A 13,828-nucleotide genomic window follows, 5' to 3' on the forward strand; every position below is an offset into this window, starting at 1 on the left:
AGTGGCCATATTTTCAGGCTCCATCGTAAGCCCAGGTGCTCCAGAAATGTGCTTGCTGCAAGTAGGAGGCGCAGCGATGGGTTAGTGAAAATGAGTTGTCATTAAATTGAAATGTGGTGGGAAGAAATGGAGATTACTGTTTTACAGCAGGAGAGAAGACTGGTTGAACTGAGCTGAGTACCGTGTTAATCAGTTCCAGATTGACTTTTGTGGAAGCAAGTGTAGACAACAGGTATTAATGGTATAGTGGTCCACACATGTGGCAAGCACAGCTGCCTAAGGTAGACAATTTACTGTCTCTACCATCAAAACAACTAGGACTAATTTTTAAAAAAAAAACAGGAGCCTAGTTCAAGATGACTGATGTGGTAGTTCTTAAAGCAGCAGACTTGTGCAAGTAGCATGTTTGAGGGAGGTCTTGACAAATACTTGAACGAAAAATCTACTGGGAATTACCAAACCAAAAGTCTCCTCAGCAGAGAGGGTTAGAGGCTGCAAAAGCATTAAAACAAAACAAAAACAGGACAGGACAAACAGTAACTTCAAGGAGATGCCTGATGGGAAAAGGTACAAAACAACAAAGTGAGCTAGCCTACACATGGCTTAAGCTACATGGCTCTTCTTGCACATTTGTCTAGGTAAGTTCTGAAAGTTACTGAACAGGGCTGGAGAAAGATGTATTGCTTTGTGTCAAAGGTGGGGGGGGGGCCTCAAGCAGCCTAATTCTTTAGTGAGGTGTTGGTCAGGAGATACAAAGTGGTCAGTCCCTCACTCTTTTTATACAGGTAGCATAATTCGTTGTATGAGAAGGCTGGAGGAACTGCTTCGACAGATGTGCCAGGCTGCAAAAGCTATTGGAAACACAGAGCTGGAAAACAAGTTTGCAGAGGGTAGGTATTTAAATTCCACAATGTAAGTTATTCTATAAAGCATAAGAAAGGCAGGCCTTGGCATTGTGTTATGTGGTTTTTTTTTTGACTAATTGACTTCATGGTAAGGAACAGTCTTGCTCTCCGTATAAGGTAACAGATGTTAGAAAGCTTTACCTAATAAGTAGTTAGTGTTGTTTGTGTGCAAATGTGACTGAAAATTTAAGTACAATGAGTTTCATTTACTGCTTAACACCTGTTGTTATAGCTGTACTTGTAACAAAATAGAAGTAATTGTTTCAATTATAGTGCTAGATATTAACATTTTTTCCTTTTCCACAGGTATTACAAAAATCAAGAGAGATATTGTTTTTGCTGCAAGCCTTTACCTGTAAAGGAAGGTATATTCTGAGGACGATACAAAATCAATTCCCATTTCACATCTTCAGTCAAGACATTGTTTTAATTGTGTGTATTTAAACCACAATAATTTCAACAAGGCATGTACAAACAGCAGTGTATGTCGTAGAAGTGTTACCACATTTTTAATAAAAATTTACAGTTTGAATAGCTTTTTTGTTTTTTTTTTTTTAAGCAAGAGCTTGAACCAACAGCAATTTAAATTTTAGATATACATAACTGTAGTAAGTGTTACTATATACAGGAAAAGTGAGCATCCAAGAGCAGCAGCAGTCCCTTAAAGGCATTTACTTATATTACATAGTTGACTGATGAAATTGTTTTCCTTTCAGAGACCAAGTCAGTTGAAGTGATCATTCTTCATGGTTGATGATTGCTGCCAAAGTGATTTCCGTTTGTTGGCGTCTCATGCAGGGTTGTATGGGAATCTTCTTTTGGTTGAAACGTACATCCTCTCACTTTGAAGAAGTCAGACACATACACAACCTAAATGAACAAATTAGTGTTAAGCTCTTCCTCTTGTAAACAATGGGTAAATGCTTTTACAGGAAAATATCTTTCATACTCTAAGATAAATTAACAAAATCTAAACAGATTAAACCAACAGAAAATTGCTAGAAGAGCTTGTGCTTTTATCTGAGCAAGAGTTCAGTTTTTTGTAAGCGTCATTTATTTGCATTTCTTTAAAAGCTGGTGGCCTTGATCTCATTCTGCAGCTTGCTGTTCCCCCAGCCCCCCACATCCTTCTTCTCCAAGTCATACCAGTACAGGTGCTAGGTACAGTGCTGCATCCAGTACAGTAAGAAACCTTCTCTTGTGATCCTTTCCCTTCCGACATCACCTCTTCCCCTCCCACTGCAAACCTCAGAACTGCAGAGGGCAGCTTAAGGTGACTGAAGAAGCCATGCTCCGTACTGGGGCCTGATTTACCAACATGCTGCTTCAGCTGCACACTCGGTACATTTCAGCTTACACTTCAATGCTGAATTCACTCAATTTAGTGAGCCATTCCCAGTTCTCCAGCATGCTCATTTACTGGTTCTGGAGGTGAACACTTTCAGGTGTGTTTTTTTTTTTTTTAATTTACCTTATCTTTCAACTCCTCTTTGTTCACGGTAATGCCACTTTCTACTCATTCTTGCATAATCGAGCATCTTTTAAAAAACATCCTTTTAAGCCCCAATACCTTTTCTGTAACAGACGTACCCTGCACCTCTTTGGTCTGTGGCATTTCTCATTGCCTGCGACTCTTAGAATTTGGGGTTGTATCAGAACAACTTTGGTGTAATCCTACCCCTCCTTAACACAGAGTCATTTAATAACAGATAGCAAAGCCGTAGCAGGCCTAGGAAACCATACAAACTGCACTAGTTTGTTCTAGCAATTCAAACTAACAGAAAAAATCAGTCTGAAAACAAGCCATTCCTCCAAGGTGAGCCTCAGTTCTGGGTAACTTCACTACGCATTCAGTTAGTTCATGTCTCTGGACCAGAAGTCTCCTCCTTAATCTGACCCTTCCCCCAGTTTTCAGTTTTCCTGTTATTATACTTGGGATTTAGAACTTGTCTAGAAACAAAAGGTGTTTTATAGAGCCCCAGGTGTTTTTGTAGTTGGCTGTTTCCATCTCAGTTACTTGCACAGCTCTTGTGCTGGCACAGTTTTATTTTGTCTAACAGGGAAAAGAGCCTCTACTGCATCATTGGGCCAGAGTCTGCCTCACTACCTGCAGCAGTATTACTGCACGCAGTTCAAGGAGCTGTTCTCCCCGCTCTTGGGCAGTTTTCAAAACAATGGGAAGATAGAACAAAGCCCACTGTTCTACCATCTTGTTTATAGACGCAGCATTCAGAACACGTGCACGCACTTCGGGAGCTACTTACAATGAGTATAGCTACCAGCGCTCCCTGGATGAGTCCCGTTAAAACATCACTCCAATGATGTTTGTAATCAGAAACACGTGACAGACCCACATAGATGGATGCAGCAATCAGACCGAATTGTAGGGTGGGACGTACAAGTCTTGCCCAGTCTCCTTTCATCCTGGCCTGAAGGTAAAGCTAAAGCAAAAAAGAAAAATTGATATAAAATGCTGTAAATACAAAGCAGTTACATTAAATTGCCTTCAGTCTGTTCAGAGTTGAGTTGAAACCTGTGTTCAGAGACATGACAACATCCAGAAACATACATCTTACACACGTAGAGCCCCATCTTGCTCTAAGCAGGAAGCACAATAGCACCCTGAGTAAAATTCACATAGTCTGTGCACACAGCTGGCCAATTTTTAAGCTTTTTAAGCTTTATTCCCAGTTCCAGTCACCTTTAGTACTACCAAACTGCTAGCATAACATTCCAGCTGTAGTTACGTGTTACAACCAACAAGTATCATGATCTAGATCTAGGATCACATTCCTCAGCTGTCTGTGGTTTATTTCACTTAACCTATTCCCAGTCCTTTCCAGCTGCATACTAACCATGTTACTAGTCTGGTAAACAAATGGATGTACGCAGTTTCCATTCTTTTTCTCTCCCCCTCGGCTCTTACTTATCTTATATATGCCTGTGCTTTTGATGTGTTGTCTCAAACTCATTCCATGACACCACAAAAAAAAAAAGCAGGATCTTTACTGTGCGTCTCCTCTGTCCTATCTATGACAGAGACCTCTTATTTCAGCCCTAAGAGGAACTTCTAACTGTCCACCCTGTAAACATCACTGGGTTTATTCTGGAACATGATCTTGTTACCGACAGAGGCAGCATAGTTACTGTATTTACTGGGGAGAACAATAGAGTTGGAAGTTATATTTAACATCAAGTACGTCTTTCAATACGATCTAGGAACTCCAGGTCTAGTACAAAACCTTAATTGACAGTCTTGCAAAATCGCAGAAGCAAACTAAGACACAGACTTCAGGCGCTGAGACAACATACTAGGCTCTTGGTAAATCCCTCCGCTGCCAGCCTCAAAAGCCATGGCTACCTTTTAGAAGCACCACATTTACAGTGTCAATATGGGCATAGAGCACGCACTGTAGATGCAAAGGTGCTACTTTCCAAAGTTAAACATTTGAGGAATGTTTGGTTGGTTTCTCCGAGTAACTTGCATCATGACTTTGACATGCTGACTTTTTAAGCTATAAATGGACCGTCAAAAAGATCAACACTATCCATAACTGCTTCTCTTTAATAGCGAGGTCAGAGTGAAATCAGACTCTGAAGAAGCTTCGGCTAAGCCTGAACTGGAAAATATTTTCCTTTAAGTAGCAGCACTCCGCATATTTCTGGGGACCTTAATTTTACCACGAGGAAAAAGGGGAAACTGTTCAGCCACTTCGAGTTATCTGTCACATAGTTCTTCTAACGAAGGGTGTTGTAACGGTCTTACATTAACACTACTTCTGGATTTACTTCAAGTAGACCAGGTGTCAGAGAGAGCAGAGGTGGGTCCACAGAACACATGCTGGTAGTCTACAAAGAGCTGGCTGATGATTTGATACTGGCTGTTCTTTCCCCTTTCCCTATTCCCACTGAATTCTGCTGAAGGCAGCTAAAAATACCTTGCTGTAATAAAGTTTTTTCCATGTAAGCATTTCTGGTAGTTGGCAGAAGCATACAGTCATATTAAGAAAAAGGGTTATGCAACTGCAGATAGGTGGGAAAACTGAGTTTACTTGTGAAGGAAGACAATGAGGCAAGCCTCACAAAAAGTAAGCTTTGAAAAACTGTACCAGTCCGCAACATCAAATTACTAAAGTACTTTGAATCTCCCCTAAGCAGCATGTATTCAAGGCAAGTTTCTTATTTTCCTTTTGCATTACAAATCAGCAAGCAAGAAAGCTGGCTTTAACATTTACGTGGAGGTTTCATTTGTATGAAGAGAGCAGTCTCTAGCCATAATTAAGACCTGGAGCTGCTTAATCACCTGTAGAAGATGTGCAGTTCGCTACAGGCTTTTATCAGTCCTAGGCACTTCTTGGAGGCTTGAACAGCACCAGCTGCAGAAGCTGTACAGAAAATCCTCAAAGCCCTTCTTGCACCCCACCCCCTGCTAGGGGATGGATTTATATTGTTCCCGAATCCAGCCTGTGAAGGGTGAGAAGTCATACCACAGCGAAGCATCAGTGTGGCCGATGGCGGCTGTGTTTAATTTCAGAAGTAACAGCTGTTCTTCTGGTTACAATTGTGCTTTCTGATACTGCTCATTCGGTGGAGAGTCATTTCTCCTACAAGCCAGCTGCTGCAATGGCAGATTCCATGTTATTTTTAAGCAGGTAACTTCACATTCTCATTACTTTTAATAGGCTCGGGCAGTCATGCCCTCCCCAAAGATTGTTCCTCCTACCATGACTCAGTCTTAGACGACAGCAACAAACCTGGGCTGAAACAGGTCAGTAATGTTCAGCAAAACAAAGCAGTCAGTTCGCCTTTTGATTCCATCAAATATAAAACAAAACAAGCTTGATACCAGAAGCGTGCCTAAGAGCCCTTTACATAGCGTTACATGCATCATATACGTATGCCCTGGCATTAAACTGCATTCACACTTACTGCTGTTTTGACCCTGCTGACTAACAACGTGAGGCGATCACTTCGGACTTTACAGATCCCCTCCCTATACATGAAGCATGCCTCTGGTTGTTTGTTAGTTGTATGTTTTTTTGGGTGGTGGTGGTGTTGAGCCTGGTTTTGCTCGTATTTGAAGTCACAACACAGACAAATGGAATCAGAAACAAATCCCTGCCTTTCCTCCCTCCTCAACTGAAAAGGATTAAGCTTTCCAGGTGAAACTTTTCTTCAACAGAAGCAGCAGCAGGAACATTAGGAAACTTCACCTTTAGGAAGCTTCATCTGGTTAACATGATTGTAATGCCTCTCACCAGTGTTTCACTTGTGGCTGAGAAATTTTTGTGAGCCTACGAATGCAGCGCAAGCATCCAGAGCTGTTCTGGTAGCAACATGCTCCTATCAGTTCAGTAAAATTACTGCTGCTGTCTTCCCTGCTATCCTGTTTCTGAGCATCTCTGGTCTTTCAGAAACACCATTCAGCTGTGATCTATTTCTCTTCCCTACTCCATCCTCCAGTTTCTCATGTTTTTGTTTTTCAAAGTGCACAAATAGATTTCACAGAACCACTCTTGTAATAGGATTAAATAATCACCAACATTTCTTTCACTAGCTAATGCTTACTCTATAATGAAAATATGTTCTCTACACCACACACATCCTGAACACAAGTTTCTTCTTAATCTATGGTCTAGTACTTCATTTCTAAAAATACACACAGGAATGAAGAGAAACTCACAGCCACTTTGTGGCTTCTTGCAAGAAGCCGCAGACATGAATGGAAGGGTCTCTGCAACTGGAGAATTATTTGCTACTCAACATTTCTAGCATAATTTTCAACTATTTGCTCTTCCACCGAAGTAGTATTAATACACATACGCACGCCTGCCTGCCTAATTTTAAAGTACGGTGACTTATTTCCTAGACAGACTTTGGGGGTGTAATCTGCGGCTTCATGGGAGAATTTCCGAACAGCTAACACCTCGCGTCCCTGCCTTAAGGGCACAAAATTCTTACATCTGCTGAAACCTACTCATTCCACTGAGGTCATTTATAAAATATTAAAACTAAAGATCTGAAAAATTCTAGATCATCTTTCATTTAGTATCTTCTTGGCTTTTCTTCCAGAAACCTATTACGTAAGATTTCTGTATAGCAAAACATTTTGCGGTACGAAAGGTACAGAAAATCCTCCTGCAGTGCCAGTCCTCCTACAAGTACGGAAAGAGCAGAGAAAGTTTTGGGGTTCTTTCTTCCACTCCACCCAGGACGACTTACCGCTTGTACGTATTGACTTGTTCTGTCACTGACTGAAAATTGTTTTCTTTGACAGGATTTTGAATTTCCTGGTATCGAAAGGCCTTGTTAATCACACGCCCTACAGGTGTCCTGTTCTGCCCTAAGGAATAGCAAGATCAGTTTCCCTTTGGGGATGTAACTGTTTTCTCCCTTGTTTCATCAATCCTAATACATTCACAGCATCACAGAACTAATAGCAGACCAGAAAGGAAATGTGTTTTTCCTAGAGAAACCTTCCCCCATGACATGGGAGAATCAGAGAACACTGCTGGATTTGCCTGAGTACAAGTGGTAAGGAGCTGGAAAAAAAAAAAGTGCAGAAGATCAGTTTTCCTATGAAATAAGCCCTACTTTGAGACCACAGTAGTCCAATACTAACTTTATAAGAGCAAGTAAATAGACCACTACTCATGGTCAATCTTTGTTTTCATGGTATCTACCTGAGCATTAAGAAACAGCCCCAGCTGCTATTAATTTATTTGCTCTGTTAATGGGCACAAGATTCTACGGCAGTTGTAATAACTCTCTGGATCCATGACTGAGTACAGTTCGGAAGGCTTCTCCTTAAGAGCAAGTCAGCTGACCCAAGAAGCCCCAAGAGCCACAAAGAGTAATCAGAGTTGTGGAAACCCACCATAAGGATTTTTTCCCAAACCAAGCAGCTCTGAAATAGTTACGCATAAGCTACCTCATGTGTGTGTACACATGCATGCGGCTGGCTTTGGGATTTCTGGGGTGAGGAGAGGGGGTAAAGAGGTAGTGTGTTTTGGGTTTGTGCTGCTAATGATGAAGGGATGGAAGGAAGAAGAGAAAGCACAGGAGGCAATAATACTGCCCTTTAGACTTAAAAAGGAACCACCAGCCTCAATAGTTACGATAAAACATAGGGCAAAACTCTCCAGAAGATCTGGGGATAAGAATGTAAGAATAAAGGCTGAGAATGCAAGCACATTTGTAGGATGGGAAGGATTGTGTTTCTATGGACATCGAAGGACACCTTTCCAGGACACCATCCTCCCTCCATCCCCCTGATGGAAGGGGTCTTCCGTCAGGAAGCTTTGTGGATGACAGACAGCCAAAGCAGCAGCCCATCCTTCAGCTCCAGCAGTAAGTTAGGAAGCGTTTCCTTTCTGTAAGGAGAGGGTACTCCAATCAGCCCTTTACTACCAGCTTACACAAGACAGCTTGCAGTCCAGTATTTTCAATGCAAGCTGTTACTCAAACACAGCTCTCCAAAAGAATGGAAGTGACAACACATTCACCCGAGATTCTTGCATAACGATAAATAAGAAGCAACAGAAAGTGTTCACAGACACGTGGGTGGCCTGCCATCTCCTGTCCCACGCCTGCTCGATAATCCAGCAGCACAGACCAGGACCTCTGCCCTCCTGCACTAGACAACACTGGGGGGAAAAAATCCCCCCTTCACATCTTCCAAGCTTTCCACTTCTGCGGAGGTTTGCAGAATAGCTCTTCCCTTTCGCTTGTTACAGGAAACTCAAGATTTTCCTTTGCATAAAAGCTGTTTTGTACAAGAGCTATTATTCATATTTCAGCTAGCACTGACCCTGGAAATCAGACCAGTATAAGAAATCCAGGAAACTGAGTAAAAATTGCAATTCTCAGCACAAAAGTGTCCCAACAGAAACAAGATGTGCTGAGAAACACTGCAACTGCCACACAGACAGGCGTGCGATTATGTAAGAGCATTACATGCAAGTGCAACAGCTCCCTTTATACCCAGAGCACTGAATATAAACACAGAGCCCCAGGCATCAACCAACAAGACACTGCCTGCAAACCAGAGGTCAAATTGCAGTCTGTTTGATGTAAAGCTTGGTATTAATACGGATAGCGCCTATCTCATGTAATGTTAAACAGTAGACAATGCGAACAAAGTTTTTATTATTAACAGCACCAGAGAGATGTAGCAGAATTCACGGATCATTTGTGAGTTAGGGGTTTTGTTCATTTACTTTAGAACAAAAACAAAACCTTAAAAGACTTAAAGGTTTATTTTGCCTTTTTAGTAAGAACTCATTTTCTTAAAAATACACATTTATGACCTCTGGTTTATCTGCTCCACCATTTTATTTTGAGCGTGAAGCAAATGAAGATGAAAGAACGACTCAGAATTATTTCTCCCCTTCCAGAGAAGGAAAAGGGCATAGATCTGCGCTTACTTGAAGGGTCCACCCCTCTTACACTTTAACCATGTTTTCCATGCTGACACCCCTGTGCCAGCTCTGATGTTTAGAGCATGGTGAGCTGGTCAGAGGGCTGATCCATTGGACGGATGAATTAAGGAAATAAACTTGGCCAGACCGGGTAGAAAAGGCAACGTATGTACCAACCTGGTCTCAGACAGCTGCATGCTGCCACCGAAAGGCATTTGATACTGACAGCTCCCTCCTGTGCAGTGGGGAAACATCCTGTCATTTACTAGTTCAAAAGCCAAACTCAATTCAGAGTACAGTCAATCTACTTTATAGATACTTCCCAGTAGATAAGTAATAGCTTCAGTAATAGTAATCCTCCAGCCCCAGCTTGGCTGTACATTGCAGAAATAATTGTTTACTGACATCACTTTTACCATAAAGCAGGGTAAACAGTAACGTTTTATTCTACTGTACATACTAGCACTAGGCCCTTTTCTAATAAGAGAAATCAAATATTTTTCTGTTTTATCTACCAAGTTATGGAAGCCTCAATGGAAGGTAAGCACCATAAGGTAATGCTTTTATCTCTGTCCCACAGAACCCACTTCACAGCATCCTCAGCACTACCAACAGCCACAATTTCCAAAGCACACTGTGGAGAAGACATTTGGCTTCATTCACTTACTACAAAAAGCCTAAATACTGATATTAAACGTGTACTGGGAGGGCATACGAGTAGAAGCACGAGTGCCTTCATACTTGAGCTTCACAGCATGAACAGTTGTCCTTTATTTTTCATCTCTGCTTTGAGTAGCATGCTTGGTTCTGCCCAAAGCAGCAGCCAAAACGCTTTCAGTAGGAAATGCCTCTCCGTTAGTTTCTGAAGGCTGGGTAGTGTTCAACTTTCATGTGGGCAGGAACATATTAGGGACATTCATAGCTCTGTTCAGCAGCATTTGGGAAAGTGAAGAAACACTGCTGTGCAAATAGACATAGCTAAAATACTGTGTTAAAGGCTCCTGGGCCCTTGTTTGCGTATTGTTTCATTCAACCTCCAATCCCAACACAAACAAGATTTCAAGTCCAAAGTTTGACTGGTGCATTTAGTAGCCTAAGTACAAAAAAAAAAGAAAACAGCCTAAACCCAGCTTTCGTTTTTTGTTTAGCACATGTCCTCTCTCTGCTAAAGGATCGGGCTGTGAGCCTGGGTCACTGAAATACCACCCGCTCTCCAGCTCTTCTACAATTTCCTATTTCCTTGGGCACACAAGATGTTCTTTCCCAACAAGCTGCGGGAGAGCTCGCAAGCAACTCAAGTTACATTTTGCAGAGATTCCTCACCGCCTCCACCCTGGGCAACACAAACACATTGCCCTCCCAGGAATAGCACAGCAGCTCAGCTGGGTCTCTGCAGCACGGCTCCTCATCGCCACGTTAGGGGCAGCCAGCGACGTGCCCAGGCCACCCGCAGCCAAGCCCGGCTCCGTTACAGCAACTCGATCACTGTGCTGCACCCATTTCTGACAGCCGCCCTGGGTGCAGCGGGGTCACTCCGGCTACTGAAGACAGAGGGTGCACATTTAACAATTTACAATAGCTTTCAGACAGCAGCTTTAAAAAGTTGTTTTTTTTTTTTTTAAAACTCAGTCCAATTGTCTTCGTCTGCAGTATCTCCTTCCAAGGCAGGAGGGACAGTTTGGAAGCGAGGACGTTGATAGAAGAGGTGTTCAGCTATGCTCATCCTCCTGTTCTCCAGGCCAAGATGGAATGGTTTTGTTGACACAGGAGAGAACACGTCAGCTGTGTAATGTCAGGGAGGAGCAGCAAGGGGAGGGGATGGTGATAGCTCTTTGGGATCCAGCATCTGTTATTAGGTCACTAGGTTCCCAGATACGGCTGCTGCTCAAACTCTACATTTTCCACAAGAAGGTGCTGCTGGCAGCAGCATCACCGAGATAACAGTCCCAACGAGACCCAAACTGACCCCTCTAGCTCTGCCAAATTGGCCCTTAAACACATTCTCTACCACAGCTTCCTGGGTGACACTCTGAAAATGGATTTCAATATGGTTTCATCCATTCCTTATGTTGACAAAAATATAGAAGAAAACAGAAGTCTATCCTAGAAGTGGGCTGAAAACCGAGGCCAGAAACTGGTCCACCACAGATTGTTGTTGTGGACATGGCATCATAATATCCAGTTAAAAATGCAGCAGTGATCTTTAACATAAGAAAGCTAGAAGTGATATATGCTATTTAAACAGGCAGATTATAGAGCTATTTAACATTTCCTGAAGTTACACAAAACCCACATTTCTGTATTATCATTCTTTTAGAACTTGTTAGATAAACGTTTTATGAAACAGAATGAATACATCCTTCCTTCTCCTCGCTCCGCAGATGAGCAGGTTTCCTTTCTCAGTGCTAGGTGCCAAAGTCTGATTTGCCATAAGCAATGCTCCTGCTTCTGTTTTCATGCCAGATGGTCTCACACAGCAAGCTACACGAGATCAGTTCACAAATATTTTGTACATGAACACTGAGAATACAGACAAGGCAGCAAAGCATGGGCTCATTAGAAGTTCCTATAAAAGGCTTTAAGCTTAACGAAGCTGCTGCCTATTATGGGTGTATTTCAGCTGATAGGGTATGAAGCGGTCATTCCTTTTACTTAGATAACCCTTTAAAAGCCTACCTGCCACATGTACAAAAGGCAAAACAGTGTTAATGTAAAAACCTGGGAAAGGAATATTAAGTAACTGTAAATACTGGGGAGCAAAGCTTCCCAAGCAGTCAGGGGCCCAAGTTACATACAAGTAAACGTTTCCATTCCTGCAGTTAAAAATTCAGTTCTGCTCTCTAAGCCTGCCCCACAAACCAAAAGACAAACTAAGGAAAAATGCTCTGAATTCCCAGATGTATCTTGCCTAAGACTATTCATGGGACATGAGACTCTTCCATGTCTCCTTAACTCATCCTAAGCGTAAATTATGTATGCTCAGTTTGGAATTTTAAACCCTCCAGCTCCTATCCTTCCTTCTGCGCAGTTCAGATTACCATGTTTTTCAACTAACACTCTTCCCAGCGATTCCCTGCGCATGATCTCCTATAGATGCTCAAATCATACATTTTTCTGCTGTAGGTACCTGAAGCAAGAAAGTGAGACCATCTAGTTAACAGGCCTGCTGCTGGGGAAAGCCTCCAGGACACAAAGACACTGTAAGTCCCAACATGCCTAAGAGAACTTTAAAAACAAAATAACAACCACCAGCAGCAAGAAATCCTTCCCATCAAGGATAAAGACTGAGCTGCAGGCTATTTCCAAGTACCCTGCCCTCACTTTGGGATGGGATGTTCATCACAGGAGTATGTTTAAAGCTGCAGTTTTCTCTTCCGAAACCAGGGGAGCTGTGTGGTCACAGCTGAAATACTAGAGCCTCCACTGACCTGCGGAATTGTTCATACCACCAATGGTTTGAACAGGGCTCCCTGCGAAGTACTACGTCCCTGTAACCAGCACGGCACAACTTGTGCCAGTCCCTGTTCTTTCTTATGGTTGGGCTCCCCACTAACCCGAAAGCACTGAACTTTTCCTCAGTAGGAAGCACACAGGTTATTGCAATAGAGATGTTTCTAAAGCCCACTCAGGTACTACCACAAATAAGCACTTAAGAGATGTGGTAATGAAAACTACCTGTTAGCCAAGGAAAAAGATGTCTTAAGCAACCGCAGCATTTTGAGTTGTGCTAATATTAAATAATCTTTTTTCTCCAAAGATCAAAACCAGCATGTTTATCTCCATGAGAAGCAGAAACAATGCAAAGCGTAAAGCAGAGAATAAACACTCAATAGGAAGCGAAGCACAAATAAACACCTCCTGATTTCTTTTCTTAATCATTCTGATGTAGTTACAGGAGGATAAACTTCCTCCTTAATTCAACCCTTAAAGCATCAAGGCATCCTGCTAAGTAGGAAACAAGACCCAGAAGGATTATTACTCCACAGACACTACCGTAGCTGCTCACAAGTCAAAGCATCTAAAATATCCAAAAATTAATAATGACTGACCTCATGTTCACTTCTAACCCATCTGCACAGGTGCACAGAACACAAGATGCAGTTACAATTTGATTTATTTGTAACACAGCGATTCTGTTTTAAGTAACTGAAGCTGCAGAAATATGATTTCATAACTTTGCCTAGCGTTTTGCAAGGTGGCTTGATTCAAACCACTTTAAGCATCTCCCATTTTATGGTTGCAGCACCTGTACTATCTGTGGCAGAGATCATTTCCCATTTTATTCCTCTCAAAGCGTTCCCTCCTTTTTGAAATGCATAACCTGACAGAGTACACATGTTCAGTAGCATTCAAGAGTATGCTTTCTGCAGCATGCACACAAGGCAGATTCTTCTTGTCCTTAGGCAACCAGCATGTATACATCTGGTTATGATTATCACTGCCTATGAGTAATGCCACATGTTCACGATTCTGTCCCACTCATGACTCAGTCTGCAGCTGGAG

The 13,828-nt window shown here is 42.2% G+C and overlaps 2 protein-coding genes across 3 annotated transcripts in view; one reads left to right on the forward strand and one right to left on the reverse strand.

The window, feature by feature from the left end:
* MTREX (Mtr4 exosome RNA helicase) overlaps positions 1–1,439 on the forward strand; it is a 49,443-nt gene extending 48,004 nt beyond the window's left edge. Inside the window, exons 26-27 of the mRNA XM_035553704.2 lie at positions 786–890; positions 1,212–1,439. Coding sequence (XP_035409597.1) covers positions 786–890; positions 1,212–1,264 — 158 coding nt within the window. The 3' untranslated portion in view covers positions 1,265–1,439. The remainder of the gene's footprint in view (positions 1–785; positions 891–1,211) is intronic.
* PLPP1 (phospholipid phosphatase 1) overlaps positions 1,314–13,828 on the reverse strand; it is a 61,455-nt gene continuing 48,940 nt past the window's right edge. For both annotated transcript variants that reach the window (XM_035553706.2, XM_035553705.2), the window contains exons 5-6: positions 3,170–3,346; positions 1,314–1,775 (exon numbers count right to left, since the gene is read on the reverse strand). In XM_035553706.2, coding sequence (XP_035409599.1) covers positions 1,650–1,775; positions 3,170–3,346 — 303 coding nt within the window. In that variant the 3' untranslated portion in view covers positions 1,314–1,649. The remainder of the gene's footprint in view (positions 1,776–3,169; positions 3,347–13,828) is intronic.

The sequence above is a fragment of the Cygnus atratus genome, chromosome Z, assembly GCF_013377495.2.
Source record: "Cygnus atratus isolate AKBS03 ecotype Queensland, Australia chromosome Z, CAtr_DNAZoo_HiC_assembly, whole genome shotgun sequence".
Lineage (NCBI taxonomy): Eukaryota > Metazoa > Chordata > Aves > Anseriformes > Anatidae > Cygnus > Cygnus atratus.